General features: G+C 36.6%; 1 protein-coding gene across 1 annotated transcript; it reads left to right on the top strand.

Annotated features, from left to right (window-relative positions):
- Nucleotides 1–5,752: 5,752 nt before the first annotated feature.
- On the top strand, nucleotides 5,753–17,812 carry bokb (BCL2 family apoptosis regulator BOK b). Its single transcript, XM_059345107.1, has 5 exons — nucleotides 5,753–6,003; nucleotides 6,544–6,883; nucleotides 9,762–9,890; nucleotides 14,248–14,411; nucleotides 16,795–17,812. Exons 2-5 carry the CDS (start codon nucleotides 6,661–6,663, stop codon nucleotides 16,918–16,920), a joined length of 642 nt encoding a protein of 213 aa, XP_059201090.1. The 5' UTR covers nucleotides 5,753–6,003; nucleotides 6,544–6,660; the 3' UTR covers nucleotides 16,921–17,812.
- The last annotated feature ends 602 nt before the right edge of the window (nucleotides 17,813–18,414 follow it).

Genomic DNA, 18,414 nt, shown 5'->3' with positions numbered 1-18,414 from the left:
AAAGAGGGAGGGAGGAATCATAACTGTCTGTTTACATATAGTATGACACATGGTGGCTCTTCAGTAAAGTGAAGGCATGAAAACCACAAGCAGGACATCCATTCATGTGTGGTTAATGCAGAAAATCTTAAATGCAAATATGACATTATGATGTTTTTTTCCTAACATGTGCACAGGTTTTGATGCGAAAGATGCACATAAGCCCCCACAGTGGACACTAGTGTGTCATGCTGAACACTGACTCCAATGGGTCAGCCCTTATTAGTGCTGCACAAATCTTTCAAAACCAAGGTGGTAATATGAATAAATTAACTAAATTGGATGGGATGCATCACTGGCTATATTTCTTCTGCAATTCATGCTATTAATGCGCCTTGTTTTTCTTGAATATACTCCATCTGCACTAACCTGTCTTGTGCAGATTAGTGCCATTATGTGGCTTTTATATTTTATGCAATGTGTGATTGAAAGGCCCATAGTGCAGTGGAGCAAATATAATCAGAGATAAGTGAAGATGATGCTTTTGGCAGTGATGCTGAAAAGCTGCCAGTAAAACAAGGGTTAAAAAAATAAGTTTAAATACTTCTTTTCATGGCTAAAAAAACATGTAGAGAAGTTTTTGAACAAATTCCTGCGTTAGACAGTTTACCAAAGGAAGTAAGGCTGATTACATTTGGTGTTTGTATGTCATGTAGTCTAGACTTATTTTTACACTGAAAGTGTAGTTTGGATAAAAATTTGACCCATGGCTACTAAATGGCTACTTAAAGGTGTGGCTCTCAGTCTCACTTGCCTCAGGTCACCAAAAAAACCTAAATGGAGAAACTGAGCTTGTTAACATTTTCATTTTTGGTTTCACTTATTTGTCTCTAAAGAGGGGGGATGCAACAGTTCACACAAGTAATTCTGCAAAGGAGAAACTACACTGGAGAATTCTTTCAATGCTACCAGAAGCCAAGGGTCTGGACAAATCAATAAAGCCATCCACAAGCAGTTGGCAAAATTATAAAGCATTGGTGTACTTGCCCAACCAATTGGCCTATCAGACATATCGATATCTATCCTATCAGCAAATCTGTTTTTCAATATGTGCCAATTTGAAATATTTAAAAAATATATATATTTAAATGGTCAGCAATTGGCTTATACTGAACATACACTGATTTCTGTATGCTATTAATATTATTTGGATTTATTTAAATTGCCAAAAAATGAGTGATAATGAAAACACATTGGTTAGTTGTTATTGTATTCTTTATTTAATTGGTCAGTGGCTAATTCTGATCATACAGGTGCATCTCAATCAATTTTTATCTATGTAAGTAGTTAAATACAAAAAGTGCAAATAACACATTATATAGATCCATTACAAACAGAATGAAACATTTCATGTCTTAATTTATTTACTTACTTCTTATCATAGTCGTTATGGCTTATATTTAATGAAGACCTAAAATTCAGTGTCTCAAATTTTTTTAACATTACAAAAGACCAATTTTAATTTTAAAAAGTATGTTTAATATGGAAATGTTGGCCTCTGAAATGTATGTCCATCTACGTATATGACTCAATACTTGGTTGGGGCTATTTGAACTACTGGAAATGGACTTTTCCATGATATTCTAATGTATTGAGATGCACCTGTACATTATTATTTACCTATTCATTTTATTATTATTTTATTATTTTCTCAGTGTTTCTAGAATTGGCTGACAATGTAATACACTGTAAATGTAATGTTTAAAAAACGTATAATAATATAGATATATTTTTTATCAATTTATTTGTTCAAGAAGGCAGCCTTCTGAGTAGCTTTGCCCAGTCATATTGGTGTAAAATTTGATGCACAATCCACATATAAAATTACAATTTTTTATTACAGCTAAAAAAAAAAATAATTATATTTGAAACCGTATTGGCAATATTGCTCATAGAATGAAAGCATGACTGAAACATGTCAATGTTTTGCACACTGACTGAGAGTTGCTGTCATTATTGTCTCTAATATGACACAGTCAGCTGTTTTTCATGGCAGCCATGCTGCCAAACACTACAACACACTCTGTTGTCGAACCCTGTTCTTCTTGGTCTTGTGACCCTTTCACATTGCCTTCAGCCAAGGTTTTGCCCAATAGAATTACATAGAAACTAACAAACAACAAAACAACATAACTTTGTCTGCTGCACATACTTCTCCGCCCAACAGCATAATGAGAGAACAGACAGCGGCCTCTAGACATACCGGGTCGTCCTCAATTTACCAATTGTGAAGAATTAGACAGGATAGATGCCTCAGGATGTGGATGGCTTGGTTGCTGGGAATGAATGAATGAAGTCAGTGAACATGAATGCAGACATGCATGTGGTGGTTTATGAAGCAGCAGTCAAAGCCGCCTCACACAGGCTGATGCAGTCACCTCTCAGTGATAGTGACAAAACGAGTTTGTGTGTAATTAGCAGTGGTGTCTAATATGCCAAGAATTGTGTTTCGTAATACAGTATTGTAGTTTGCAACTCAGCTGTGTTTCATTCATTGCAGTTTTAAAAAATAATGTCCAGGAATTAACCATACTCTTAATTATATTGCATACAACCTGTTATACAACCCAAGAACAGGGTCAGTTGTGCTCATATTTAAATGTTGAGGTTTCACATTGGAGCAAACAGACATGAATACAGACTCAAAGGGGGGCGCGGTTCTCCATCATAGCCATGCTATTCTTTTAACAGGATCACTAAGAAACCCATTAGCATGCTGATCACTGAAACCCCAATGTCTCAGGACACAGTTGACTTTTAACATTTTGTGGTATAGCGTTGCTCAAGAATGTTCAGACATTGATTCTGGGCTTTACGTTGATGATTATAGTAATTTGTATGTTTTTTGCATTTTTCGTGCTGTTGTGACAGTGACAGAGAGAATGGAAGGAGGAGACAGAGGGGAATGCAGCAAAGACACCTCGGGCTGGATTCGAACCCAGCCTTAGTGGTATGTGCTCTACCAGTGAGTCACCGGATATCACCTCATTGGTACTAGGTGCTATATTTACACTTTGAAAAAAACCCCAAGAAAAACCCCAAGCTTGATTTAGTCTTTGAAAAACTTAAATTATAAAAAAAAAAGTGAAAAAGTGACACACACACACACACACACACACACACACAGGTGAAAGGTAGAAAGGTAGAAAGAAAGAAAGAAAGAAAGAAAGAAAGGTAGAAAGAAAGAAAGAAAAAGAAAGAAAGAAAGAAAGGTAGAAAGAAAGAAAGAAAAAGAAAAAAGGTAGAAAGAAAGAAAGAAAGAAAGAAAGAAAGAAAGAAAGAAAGAAAGAAAGAAAGAAGGAAAGAAAGTGGCATTATGTGGATATGGGGTCGCATTTTTTCTTTAACAACAAATAATAATTGCAGGAATATTTACATCCTGTTAGGTTCATTTCATTTATATGCTCAGAAACTCCATGAAACTTTCCTTGGTAATTATTTGTCCTACCTGAAATTACCTGTTTCTCTGTCTCTTATGATCAGTGTAAATCCTATTATTGTATTATTAACAACAAGGATCAGGCTATGATGAAGGTAAAAATATTAACCATATTAACCAAACACTACTTGCTAATGTTATGGTGTTTTATTTACGTATATCGCTGAAAAAAATAAGAGTTTAAATTGCCTCTTTCTTTTAAATGAACGAACTCTTGAATGAAGGAAACGACCGTATTGACCTCAACAGTAAAGTGAAAAACAGCGACACTCAGTGGCCAAACAGTTAACTATACAAAAATGAACTAATAATTTAGCCTCATAAAGTTTGTAGATAATTATATGTTAATGCCATTATTAGAGTAAATAAACAACTATAATATGACAATCAACACCCACCCACACACACACACACACACACACACACACACACACACACACACACTGGGGTAGAGGGTAATTAACTGATAAGAGACACTGTTTATGGCCTCGCCGCCTCTCTCCTCTGACTGACCTTATTTTCTTTCTTTAATGTTGTTGGATACATAATACAATTATTTCGCCATCACTACCTTTCAAAACAGCAACAATTGGCCTATTTTATTTTAAAAATTACATAAAATAACATCTATGGAGCCCCCAGGGGGATGAACATTATTGTATTTGGGTCTAATAAACACAAATAATAATAATAATAATAATAATAATAATATTAACAACAACAACAGCAACAGCAACCATCAAGCAATAAAACAAATGTGACAATACAATAACTAAAACTTCTTCAGACAAGTAATACCATAAAGCCCAATTAACTCCACGTCAGAGGACTCTAAGTGCAGAGTAGGACACCTATATTTATCTGCCCTGCGTGGGATTAAAGGTGTAACACTTTTGGCCATGGAACTATGGGAGGAGATTATGTGTTGACTCATTCACCTGGGAAACCCCATTTTAATTGTCTCGCTGTCATTAAAACGTTTGTCTTGAGTCCAGCCCTGGATATATAGGCTAAGTTCTTTCAGGGTATGGCTGTCACGATTTCAGTACTTGAATCATAATTCGATTGAAAGCAGAATGTGTTAAACTGAAAAATTGACCATAACAATTTATGGTGTGTGGTGCATTCCAGAAATATATGACAGTTATATCACACTTTATGCTGTATAATATATCTTCTTAAAGAATTATTTTGAAAAAGTAGGCCTAAATGACAGCTATCAGGAAACAACACGTCACACTGTTAAAATAATCGCCTAAGTCATTTTTTGTGAAAATTGTTTTTTTAAAATCCTAAATCATCTCCTCATGACGCCGGCCACCAATGGTAAAATCTCCTACATCCTCAGTTGATCAGATCATGTGATTTTACCCCTTTAAGATCATCACTTCTTTGACAATTTGCCACATTCATAGGCATCAGATAAGAACCCAGCAAAGAAGAGCTAGAGGGAGATTGTTTAGTTATCAGTTTAGTTTATCTGTGTTTTATTGTTGACACTAATATTGGTAACACTTTATTCTAAGGTGTCTACATAAGAGTGACATGAGTATGTCATAAACATGACATGGGATGTGTCATGAACATTATTGACACTTTGAAGTAACATTAATGCTGATGATACTTGTCATGTCATGTTTCTGACAGGCTTGTGTGACTCTTATGTAGACACCTTCAAAATAAAGTGTTACCATATCTTGCTTAAGTCACAAAGGCGTGTTCGAAAAATTGACTAAGTCATTTATTTCTCTTAAGTTACATAATTTACACACAGTGTTATTACTATGCCAATAGCCATCCTTTGTTACATCCTTTTTGAGTGAAATGATCAATAAATGTCATATGTTACACTTTTGGTTTCCTGCAAAACTTGAAAAATGAGTCAGGCGATTATTTTAACAGGGTGACAAACAGCAACAATGGTATTTTGATCTTAATGCATCAAGATTTGATCGTCCAATGATCATAGCACAGCAAAAAAAAAAGAAAGAAGAAGAAAAATTGAATAGAATCGTGACGTTGAAAACTAATCGTGAATTTTGGAGAATTGTCTTTTATCACATCATTACGCCAAATTAACCTGCCCAAATTTGTGAATGAAAATCGAGATGCAGTTGATTTGTCTCCCTCCCCTGGGTCTTGTCTTGATAAACTGCTGGAAGGCAGGAGTCGAACTCCTCCTCCGGGCTCTCCTGACTCAGAAACCAACGCACCCGTTGAGCGCCAATGAGAAGGTGGAACAACAGGTAGGCGTCCTGTAACTGCGTCCATCGACTCAGTCAGACAGTCGGCGCTTTCCTTTCCGGGGGGAGAACAAGTGGACCGAGAAGACCATGAGCTCTTTTAGGAGTAAGACCTGAGGCAGAACCCGTTTTCTAATCATCTGAAAGTGTTTATTTTGAGAGGAGACGAGCGGTTTGTCTGTGTTTGTCGCGCTCTTTTGGCTGGGAAACGCGACAGAGAGCTGGTCTGAAAGGTTTTTCTGATATCAGAAGCAGGGGCATCTCAATGTGGACACACTAAAGGTAAACTTGTTCTTCTTGTGCAGCACCCTTAAATATTAGCCAAATAAATCTATACTCTGAGAGAGCATATATCTTAAATATTCTACTCTTTATCCGGTTACTAAATGCTGCACTTCGCACTTGCAAATCGCATGCCTAGACAAAAAAAAAAATTCTCATATCAAGATAGGCACTGTTGCTGTCTAAACCGCTAAATGTTTCCCTTGTCATCTTGTGGTATCAGCTTGGTGTTGCATAATCCAAGAAATGTAGCAATATCTTGACTATCCCACCATGTGACTCACAACAATAACGCCTCCATCATATTCTTATGTAAGTTTCTGGTCTGATTTAGATCCTCAGTGTCTGTATACACCCAAAGTCCTTGTGAATGTAAAAAAGTAACAGCATGAAGTGAATCACTCAAGATGCTTACTTTTTTTTTTGCAGCATTGTGTTGATTTAAAGTGTCTTTGTCTCTCACCCTGTCTGACAGAAACATTTCAAGATGCCTTTAAATCTGTCTAGCTGTCTCTAAATAAGGATTTTCTGTCTTCACAGCTGCCATATTGTCTCCATCGTTACACTGTGTTCCTCTGGGATTAAGTGACGCAGAGACACAGCTGATCCGAGGAGGTCAGACGCTCTCTGACCCAGATCCCCCTGCAGCAGGAGGACATGGAGGTCCTGCGGCGGTCCTCTGTGTTCGCTGCAGAGGTCCTGGATGTGTTTGACCGGTCATTGACTGAGAAGGAGCTGGTGTCCCAGTCCAAAGCCTTGTGCAGAGACTTCATACTGTCCAGACTCAACCAGAATGGACTGGGGTGGTCCAAAAGTGAACTCAACCTCTCTCCCTCAAACGCAGCGCTCGCTGAGGTGTCTATGGTGCTTCTCTGTCTTGGTAAGACAAACCTGAAGTTCTGCAAAGGCTTGAGTTCAATAATGGGCCTACATTCAATTCATCCTTTTGTACTTTGAGCCTCATACATTCAGGAGAGGAGGGCTCCAGTAAGATGATGTGTCAGAAGTGGTTTTAACATAATTATTTTAATTACATCAGAAGTGCATACTCAATAAACGCTGCATCGTCCATAGACTTAATTTTGTATTGTAAGTGGCATTTTAATACATCAAAAAAATATTTATTACTTATATAGGATGAGGACAAAAACTTTGAAATTACAAAAAAATAATAAAAAATAACTGTAAATTAATATGTGATTGAAATGCACCAAAATAATATAAAAAAATAAATGTGGGCTCAAATGTTCTTTTTTAGATAAAATGTGATAAATTGGCATTTATTTCTAAATGTGCTTTTTAAAACTTATGTACCTGTGTTTTATTGCCCCTATGTTTTACTTTTCCATATATTTTCCCCTTTTCTGTATTTATTTTGTATTCATTTTAATAATTTTAGTATAGGCAGTGGAGAGATGACACGAAATAGGGGAAGACGTTGCAGGAAATTGTGGTTTATGGTTAATGTCTTAACAACGCATGTTATTTCAGTAGAATGAGTGAGACAGAAAATGTTTTTGCCCTGAATTTTCAGTATTTTTTTGAATTAAATGTTTTGTGTAGAGCATTTGATCATTTTTTCCATGTCATATCATTTAAAATAAATAAATAAACCTCAAATAAATCTTAAATAATTTCTAGAAAAATCCTGAATCCAAATCTGTACCAACATGTTATCACATCTTAAATTAAAATCTAATTGTTTTTGAAATATGAAATTTGCCACCAAGTTTTTAAAAAATATTGAACTTAAATCTAACAGGTAGAACTGTTAGATTTGATAAAATATGTAAAATATAGCTCCTCTGGAGGTAATAACTGCAACAGGAGCAGGGAAAATAATCAGTTATTATCATAAAAGCATTGGATTTGAGACTTCTATTGGCAAAATGCAAATCCCATGTTACACTTCTTACCAGTAAAAACAATAGCATAAATGAACACAACCCCTGCCCAATGGGACTGGTGCTGGATCTGAGAAATAACCAGTAAAAAGAAGATCCACACATCAAATAGCTATCATTTGGAGGATGTATTTCTGTGTGTCAGTCAGTTTATTGTGTGTATTTCCTTGAGTAAATTAAGAAGGTTTCAGAATTAAAGTCTTTGACATTCTGTTCGCTGGAAAGGAAACTCAGATCGATCAATAAGTTCTCATCATCTAGTCTGACTATAACTGGAAGCCAGTGGGAGCTGACTGCGCTGACTGTGATATGATCACTGCTCTTGGGTCTAAAATGCAGAGTTGCTAATCTACTTTTAGATAATAGTAGGCTGAGTTGAGCTGAGATGACTCAACAGAGCCGGAACAGATAATTGATACATGTGAAACATAAGAATCTAGACTGAATAACTGCTCAGACTTGACTGTTGAGGACGTTTACACACTGCTAACCGACACAGATACAGATTTTAGAGGTGAAAATTAATCTGTAACAGATATGCTGACTGATAAATTAATTTTTTGAGCTAGAATGTAAAAAGACCTTTTTAAAGTGGAGTGTGCATTGATTTTTCACCACTCTGCAAAGGTAACCAGTAACGCAAACATTAAACTTAATTAAAAATAATACATCATACAAACAATGAGTTACATTGTCAGCCAATTCCATAAATGATAACTGAGAAAATACAGAATAAATAGGAATAAAATAGATAGCTAAATAAACATAATTTCTATTTAGTCAATTGCTGACTTTTTTTTAATATATATATATATATATATATATATATATATATATATATATATATGAATAGCTAACACCATTTCATTATCATGCCCAGCATTGTTTTCTGCATTATATATTGTGCATAAACAGTTTTCATAACAGCACATATCGGACAGCATATACACTGATATTGGTATTTTGGCATTTGTCAGCCGATATATCTGTCAGGCTCTATTAAGGATTGTGTGTCAGTAGTCTTGTTTCCATCAACATATTACTCAAATTTTGAAGATTCGCATGAGAAAAGCTTGATGGAAACTCCAAAACTCCATAAAACTTTTGAAAATGCGCACAATGGTTTTAAGCTCGGTTTAGGTGGTTTTTGTCTTTTTCGAAAACTAGTTGATGTGATGAACGGGAGACGAAAAGGCTTTTTCTGAATAAATTCTGACGTATTGAACATTTAACTTACATGACTGATCAGCTGTTTCCGCTCTGCCGATTATTAGTTGCCCAATTGAATCAAATTCCTGAAGACTTCTCTCCATTTTCTCTCGTGGGTGGTCAAAATTGTCTGATTAGCAACCTCTTTTTTGTTGTTGTTGTTATTCTCTCATGCAATCTCTACTTCTTCTACTGTTTACTGACAGATTAGCCTACCGCTATACATTACATTGCCATCGTCTGAACAAAGTACGTTTATGCAGCTTTGTTTTTTTGCTCTAAACCAGTTGATGGAAATTTGCATTTTCTTTAATTTTGCCTCAAAATTAGCTTTGACTTCAATGGAAAACTTGGCTTGTGTGTGTGTGTGAGAACAGCTTGAACCAAGTGATTACATCTGGAAGACTTGACTCACTCTACAAGCCTGGTGTGTTTTTAAGAGATAAATGTTTTACTCTGAGCACGTGAGTGACCCTCCTCAGCAGGACAGAGTAAACCATTTGAATCTGTTGAATGGTTGGATTGTATAATAGTTTATATAACCCAGAGTGTTTAAGTAATTGGCTTGAACGGCGGTCTCACCAACAGACTTCTGATGCTTCTCTCTCTTTTCTCTTTTTGTCTGTGCTCTCCCTCTGTTACTAGGCGACGAGCTGGAGTGTATACAGCCCAGCTTGTACAGGAACGTGGCGCGGCAGCTCAACATCTCTGTTTCCATGGAGAACATGGTTTCAGATGCCTTCATTGGAGTTGCAACAGAGATCTTCTCAACAGGTACGCAGCTGCTGCTGAAGGTGGTGGAGATGATGATGATGATGATGATGATGATGATGATGCAGCATGCTGTACGCTGTCCAAACTAAACAAGGAGTCTTCCGCCAGCACAGGAAGTGATTTACACTTCCACAGAGCCTCAGACTGCTGACGGAGGCCGTTACTGTGATTAAACAGGTGTGACTCTGCGGTTTCCGTCAGGCTCTTCTGGCTGAGAGCTGTTTTAGTGAGAGTGAGTGGGTGTGAAGCGTAAGTAGGTGGAGTGAGACTTCAAATTCACATAATCACTCCCACAGATTTTTAGAGTCACTAAGTTAAGACACTGATTTGTGGATAGTCTGAGGGTATGTGCTCTTATAGACTACATAGTGGATTAAAGTATACTGCCTTATTATTAGAACAATTAGACTTTTCTTTTGAATTCAGGTAATGTTTGGCCCAAAATACCTGCTTTAGCCCACTCCTGATTTAACTGATTTACCATTGTATTAATTCCCCTATTCTTTTTTAAAACATTTCTATATACTTTTGTTTATTTATTGTACTATAGACAGTAGAGAGATGACAGGAAAGTAGGGGAAAACATTAGAAAAATACCTCCTTCTGCCCACTTCCTCCTGATCTGATGGAACACCATGGGGGAAAACATGTACAGTCATGGAAAAAAATATTAGACCACCCTTGTTTTCTCCTTGCTTTCTTGTTCATTTTAATGCCTGGTACAACTAAAGGTACATTTGTTTGGAAAAATATAATAACAACAAAAATAGCTCATAAAAGTTTAATTTAAGAGCTGATATCTAGCCATTTTCCATGGTTTTCTTGATAATGATTTTGGTTATTATCAAGAAAACCATGGAAAATGGCTAGATATCAGCTGTTAAATTAAATTGTTATTAGCAATTTTGTTGTTATCATTATATTTCTCCAAACAAATGTACCTTTAGTTGTACCAGGCATTAAAATGAACAATGAACTAAAGAAAACAAGGGTGGTCTAATATTTTTTTTTTCCATGACTGTATGTAGTTACGCTGAGTGACGAATTAGTTTTTGGTCCCATGCCATTATTTACAACTTAAAGAATTATTTCGCAGGTCAAGAAAGTCACAATTTGTTTAAATCTCAAGCATGTCCCAAGACATTTTTTTCTGTCAAGTGTCAAGTCACAACACAAAACCTCATTGTACATCTGATTTGCCCATTTACCATGGTATGTTCTGCAGTTTGCAGAAACATAATGTTACAATGCTGACATAATATTTTGGGGGTTGGGTTACAGAGTTATGAGAGAGCAGATTGTATTGGGCTAAAATTAGCTAACATTAGCCCTCACAGATACTAACTGATCCTGAATGCTTCTTGTCAGAAATCTTTGATGTTGTGAGTTCAGCAGTTTGCCTTTTTTGCTGTAATTTCCAGTGCTACATCAGGCATGTGCCGTGCAGTATGTTATTCTTAAGCCATTTGATTTCCTGTTCTTATTGTGCAGACAGGAATAACAGAATAAATCAGTATTAGATGTTTTTGCTTGAATCTTTGTCCAGTCCTGGTTTTGTCAGAGGTTTTGTCAGTCTAGTGTGGTCTAGAAGTTATAGTGCTGGCCTTTGAACTGGTTTTAAACAGTCCTAAAAACAGCTCTGCTTTGTCCACTGTTCAAAGCAGCACTGATATTTTGAAGTAGCCAAAAAAGAGACATTATGTCCTCAGTGTGAGCCTTTGGGATTGATTAAAGTGTGACAAGCTACTAAAACATGTTTCCAGGAAAGATAAAAAATGGACCTACTTAATGTAATTTTCCTGCCTGTCTTCTGGCTAAACTTGAGCTTGTTTAGACGTCACAAGGATGTAATTTTTGGAAACAGCGTGGGATTCCTCCTGAAGAAAAACAAACTGTTGAACCCAGGCTGCCCCAGCCTTCTGGGATGGGTTGAAACCTGAGTATAAATAGAAAAAAGCGCATCCAAGTTTATTTTTCCTGCTCTCCGGAATTTGTTTTATAAGGACTTATGTAAGTAATTCATCATTATGCCTCCAAGTGCTTAACATGACCACAAAGGAATGAAAACTCCAGTGAATTTATGTCTCGTATCTTTTTTAGAAGCAGTTTAGTGGCCATCTGTACCGCGGTCTCCGTCAGTAAAATCAACACGGCTTGTCTCTCCACCATCTATCTTCGCCTGCCTCCCACTTCTGTTCTTCCTCTTTCCGCCCTCCTCTCAGCTTTATCCCTGACAATCTTGTCTCTATTCTTGTCCTGCTTCTCAGTAGGGAGTGAGATGTGACGTGCTCTGACTGCTTCCATGTACAGTTATCTCATTTAAGCTCGCTCTATCCCGATATAGCCACAGTCAGACGCCGTCGGTCAGCCATGACAATGAGAGGTTGACTAAAGAGGCTAATGCCATTAGGTCCTGCTGTATCACCAGCGGTCGTTAGGACACTCCCTGATGCCCTGGAAACTCAACCTAGAATGCCATTAATAATGCGACTGGATTATTTATGTAGAAAAAAGGACAAAGAATTTGCCTTTTATAGCTTCATGGCTCTGCTTCTTAGGGGTTGAGCTGGCTGATTAATCAAGTTTTCTTTTCTTTTCATTTTGGCTTTCAACGATGTGAAATGAAAACAAGATATTTGAGATAAAACCATTATTGTGCTGCATTCCTTTTAGAAATTATTCTCCTGCTTTGCCTTGTGTTATAAATCCAAAGCACCCCTTCTTTCCTTTTACAGCGATGCTCTTTCACAAGAGATACAAACTGGGACATGTATGCATTTTCAGTAGCTTGTGGCAGTGCACTACAACATATTTGATGTAATTTATTTTGGTCTAATTTATTGTCATATATTGAGTTTATATTTTGTAGTTTTCAGTAGGTTGTGGAAGCGCACCAGTGTCATTAGTTAAGATCAGTTGAAACCTATATTTTTTTATCTAATTCATTTTAATTATTAATTTTCATATTACTTGTTTCAATGTATATGTTAACATATTTATTTTATTCATTTATCTACCTTTTTTACATTCATTTTCGAATTTGTATTTCAGTTGAACCGTATTCAAAATTACAATTAAATATACACTTTTTAAAATTTGATAAATGCATTGTGGTAGAATATTTATGTCCTAACTTCTTAAATTAATTCATAAAATATTTCAGTGGAGGCCATCAGAGTCTCCTAGTCAAGCAACTGCAATTTCCACAACATGCATCATATTTCTGGAGCCAGTGAGTGATGTTAAATCATTGTGATCTCAATATTGACTAAATAATCAGGAAAAACCTTTCTGTGAAAACCCAGCAGCTCTTTTAACCTCAGTGATCGCCAACCTCCAGGCAAAAACAACACAATCTCCCCTTTAATTAATAAGTGATCGGTGAGACGTCTTATCAGCTACATTAAAACAAATGTACTGGTTTGTTGACTTAAACCTGGTATTTACAGTTTATTTCAGTACAAGGTCCACCGCCTGCCCCACACACTCCGTGTCAGGTCACAGATTATGCAACGGATAATAAGCACAGAGGGGAGATGGGTGCTGAGGCTTCGTCTGGACTGGGTTGGACACCCAGAGAACAGGAAAAGGTGGTTTGACTAAATATGGCAGTTTATTGATTCCAGTCAGGAAGCTCGGGTCTTCTGGTGTGATATTTTTGCTTCTCACTTATCAAACAACTGCTTTGTGACTGCAAGACTGAATCAATATCGGCTTGAATTGCTGAAGCATAAAGATCCACTCAGACATATTTTAAGGCGAGACACTACAGGCAGAAATCGGTCAGTTTTGGGATTTTGGGCTATTTTATTTTATGGTGATATCTATTAGTTCCCCTGTAGTGTTTCCTCTTAACCCTTAATAGGGCACTCCTTGAAATACTTGCAAATTTCAATCCTAGAGAACATTGGAGGATATTACATACAGCCAGAATGTGGACTGTGGAATGTGTTTAAAAAACATAGGGACCCGGGGGAGGGGGGGTCATATTTTCAGAAAAAGTTTACGAGATTAAAGTGGCAAATCTACAAGAAAAAATGTGCAGATTAATGAGATTTAAATTGGTGAATCTGCGAGAAAAAAGTTGCTTTTTTCCCACTTTTTTCTCGTAAATCTGCGACTTTTTCCACGCAGATTTGCCACCTTAAATCTCTTAAATCGGCAACTTTTTTTCTTGTAGATTTGCCACTTTAATCTACTAAATTTGCAACTTTTTTCTCGAAATATTAAGTCACCAAATACGGTTCTTCACCCGATAAAGGGTTAACAATATATTAATAATGAGCATCAGGTGCTTGCACATCTATGGATAAAGACATGAAACATAACCAGATGATGTCTGTTTTTCTCTCTGTAGGTATAACATGGGGGAAAGTGGTATCCATGTATTCAGTAGCCGGAGCCCTGGCGGTGGATTGTGTCAAACAGGGTTATCCAAGCACCGTTCACATCTTGGTGGACAGCCTCGGCCAGTTCGCCCGCAAGTTTCTGGTTCCCTGGCTGAAGAGACGGGGAGGATGGGTAAGAGACTATTTTATTTGGGGGGAACTTTCCTATTTGCTAAACTAATTAATGTTTCTGGTCTCAGTTTTTTAGCTGATTTCTATAAGATTAAAGCTGTGATGCGGGTCCTGACCCCCTCTGGGGCTCGCCAAAGCTTCATGGGGTAACAGAAGTAAAGCCCGCCTCTTGCTTTATTTGATTTGCTGGACCAAGTGTGTAGAGGGGAGCATGCGCCAGGTGCACTGTACCATAGCTTATGACAAACATACCGGATAGTAGAGGTGGGAATCACCAGAGACTTCACGATACGATTTTATCCTAATACTTGAGTCAGGATACGATATTATTTGCATTTATTTATAAAGCATTTTGCGATTTGGTCGAGTAAGAGAAAATTTTCAGTCTATTCATCTCCCTTCAGTTTTTTGATTTCTCCACAATGAGAGTCAAACCCACAGACTGACCAACAAAGTATTCAGTCAATCTGAACTTAACTGATATCAAAAATGTATGGACGACAACAATTGCAGCTTTTCTCAAACTTTGCTCAACTTTAAGCTTCACTGCTCTGATTTTTTTTAAATGAAACTCCTAGTTTCATATGATACCAGTATAACCAGTATATTCCTAAAAGTGAGTTGCTACGGCCTCCGAAAAAAAGAAAAAAACAACTGTGAAAATACTGACGCTAAATAAACACTAAATATTGATACTTGGCGGACCATGAATTGATATAATATTGCCACGCAAAATATTGCGATACTGTACTGTATCGATTTTTTTTTTTACCCCACCTCTACTCCATAGGAGGAAGATGGTGCATTACAAGCTTTGCTAATGCTCCCAAATTGTATGCACTTTCTTGTGTCCTAAGGCAAATAATAACATTTTCTTTTCTTTTGTTTTTGTAGATATTTACACAGCTAAAAGTCACATTTAGCATTATGAAAATTAGTTATCTAGGTTAATAAAAAATATGATATATCAGGCTTGTATATATCAGCGCTTTTCTAAAAACTCAAAGATGCTTTACGAGCTGTAATATATAAAATGAAATTAAGCAGACTTTAATAATCACATTTTTAAAAAGAGTTAACTAGGTAATAAAAACATGGGAGGTGGGTTTTGAGGGCCAAAAGAAGACAGTGTGAGGGCTGTTTTGATGTGGTTTCGTAGTGAGTTTCATACAGAGGGGGCGGTGACTGAGAACACCCTGTCTCCCTTACTTTGCGTGACGCTAACGCTATCTGTGTTCTCGATCTGTGATCTGAATTGCTGAGACAGAGACAGGTCAGGAAATAAAGTTCATGCTTTCTTTTGGATTTGTCCGTCTGAAAAAAAATCCATTTTCATATCAGAATGTCCAGAACACATGCTGCTTCTAAAAAAATGGGTCCAATATTTGCTTTGGCAGCTCTCCCATTCGATTAAAAGGCCTCACATCTGCTGCGAGTCTCCTAAAGGGGCGTGGCCTGACCCAGATACAGAAACTGACTCGACATTGAACCGTCTCGCTTCAAAACTGTCTCTAGTTTTACCTTTGGTACCACAATGGTTTTAAAATATATTAAAATATATATTTTTTTTACCACAAACGCTGCCTTTTTCCTGGCTAAAAACTCACTTTTATTCATTAGCGTTCCCTGATAGGGCCTGATATGTGTCTGTTAAAACTGTGTGTTTTAACACTCCTGTTTTGTTCATTTCTCAGGAACAGCAATAAGGTCAATCCAAATAAACATTGTTTATATTTCATAATTAACTCCATTACTTGCCATCTCAATCAATATTTAGTGCAATGTTGTTCTTTACCTCTCACAGATCACAGATCATGGTTCATTGAGGATAATTCACTCGTTTTTCATTAAAAGAAAATGCATGTTAAAACTTTTTTTTTGTACACTGGAAAGACCTACATATAAAATACAATAGTCTTACATGACATTGAGTTTTTGAAAATTGTATTTTACATTTTAAATTTTTTTTATTTTTTGGAGTGATGTTGATAAATTAACACGAGTCACCTCTTCTCTTCGGGGTCAGATTGCCCCCAACAGTATCTATGTAATATAAACATGAAAATATGTGAAATGAACAATTTTCTTTTTATATGTTGATTGCACTTATTAAGCCAAGCAGAAGTTTCAACCCGTTAAAATACTTTTAAACTATTTTTTGGGGGATTTTGAAGTTTTGATATGAGTCAATTTGACCCGTAACATAACAGAAGGGTTAATGATATTTTATAATCCTGAATTTGTTTTATGGGAAACACTTTTTCCCTGAATGTGCACCTGTTTTTGTAAATAATATTTTTATTTGGCAAAAAAAAAAATCTATTAAAGTTAATACTTTGTTTCATGGTAGTCTAATTTTTAAAATATGAATTTCCTCTCATCAGACGGAGATCACGAAATGTGTGGTGAAGAAGGATCTAACCCCTGAGCATCACTGGCTGTCGTCTGTCATCGAGTCCCTGAAGTACTTCCTCACTACTATGTACGTCTACATCATGAAGGAGCCTTGAACCATCAGAGATTTAAATCTCAGACTTGTCAATAATCGATGGAGCGGAGATGGTCGCTGTGCCTGTCAGCTGTTATCAGTCTGTCACTGAACGACCATCCGCAAATGTTTCATCAGCTGTGTTGTGTTGTCTTGCTGTTGGACAAGTGATTACCCTTCATCCAAAGTGTAGTCACCGTGTTATTTAAGAGTATAAACGGCAACTAAACAAGCTGTTGTCGCTCCATCTCTTCTACATACTCTCCCGCTGCTTACATCGGTGCAGTAAACCAGGCTTCTCCAGTGTTGTGACCGTAATGTGTGATGGTGTTCTGGTTGAATGTGAGGCCCTTTGCACTCCTGAGATAAACTGTTCGACGTTAAGTTTGTCGCAGAAAATGTACCTGAAGGAGGAATGAAGGTGGAAGCCACGTTTGTAATGAAAATGAGGCTCAGCTGGCTGAGCAGTTAGAGTCTGAAAATGACACATGATGAAGCAAAGGCTTTCCCACTTAGGCTTTATCTACACTATTTTACTTCACCAAAGCACGAGCAGCGTCTCGTCCCAAATATAATTCAACTTTCTGCTGCAATTTTTAGACACCACCGACCGAGAAATGTTCAGTCTCACTTTTGGCCAAAGAACTTCAGGACATGAGGAATGATACAAACTGCACCCACGTATTTTTTGGTGAAATTAATCTCCTTTTTAAATGTGTAAATAGTTTTATTTATGATTTTATTTTACTTTTTTCTATTTTGATTATGACTTCAACAGTTGAAGGCTCTGCAGTATGAAGACAGCGGCTCTTCTGTGTGACTGTTTGGTATGCTTGACGGTTCTCATTTGCACAGTGTTATAAATGTGTCTGAATGTTTTTTAAAAAATGCAAATAAACTTAACAAAATCTTCACACATGTACTTATCACGTTGATTCGTTTGATACTGTATCCCACTAATCTGACACAGGTTTTACCCCATCCTACCATTTTACACACGAGGACCCTAAAATACACTAATGTAAGAAACATCCATCATAGCAAAAGGTTAACTTATTTCTTGGTTATATAATTACGGTCATCTGAATTTTACCCCTTTTAAGAAACTTTGCCAATTTCCATATAGTTTGAAACAAAAATGGAGCATGAGGAAATCTGTCTCCTTCAAAATGACAATATGTAAGCCTTAAGTTATGGCAAACATTTAATCTTTGTTGCATATCTATTAAAGCTGCATAGGCATCATTTGGTGCTTTTTAATTTGCATTTTTAAAGAGCACTAATTATAACATGAATAATTACCTGAACACATGACTTGAAGCTGTAATGCACAAAAGCATCAATAACACTTGTAAATGTATTTAATATCAGTGGAGATAAACTCTAAAAATTAAATGGATGGAACATGAAGCTTAAAAAACATCAATATGTCAAGAATAAATGACAAAGTGAAGAAAAAAGTTAAATAACTTATTTCCTTTATTGCAGCCTATATAAAACATCTCCATGTTTGCTT

This window comes from Centropristis striata, chromosome 11 (assembly GCF_030273125.1).
Source record: "Centropristis striata isolate RG_2023a ecotype Rhode Island chromosome 11, C.striata_1.0, whole genome shotgun sequence".
In the NCBI taxonomy this organism is placed as follows: Eukaryota; Metazoa; Chordata; class Actinopteri; order Perciformes; family Serranidae; genus Centropristis; species Centropristis striata.
This window is presented reverse-complemented; position numbering and strand designations above follow the sequence as displayed.

What these genes read in the sequence shown, in the direction of transcription:
- bokb (XM_059345107.1), top strand. Translation starts at nt 6,661, where the DNA reads ATGGAGGTCCTGCGGCGGTCCTCTGTGTTCGCTGCAGAGGTCCTGGAT. An exon ending in TATGGTGCTTCTCTGTCTTG is followed by an intron (nt 6,884 to 9,761) that starts GTAAGACAAACC and finishes CTCTGTTACTAG; the next exon opens with GCGACGAGCTGGAGTGTATA. An exon ending in AACAGAGATCTTCTCAACAG is followed by an intron (nt 9,891 to 14,247) that starts GTACGCAGCTGC and finishes TTCTCTCTGTAG; the next exon opens with GTATAACATGGGGGAAAGTG.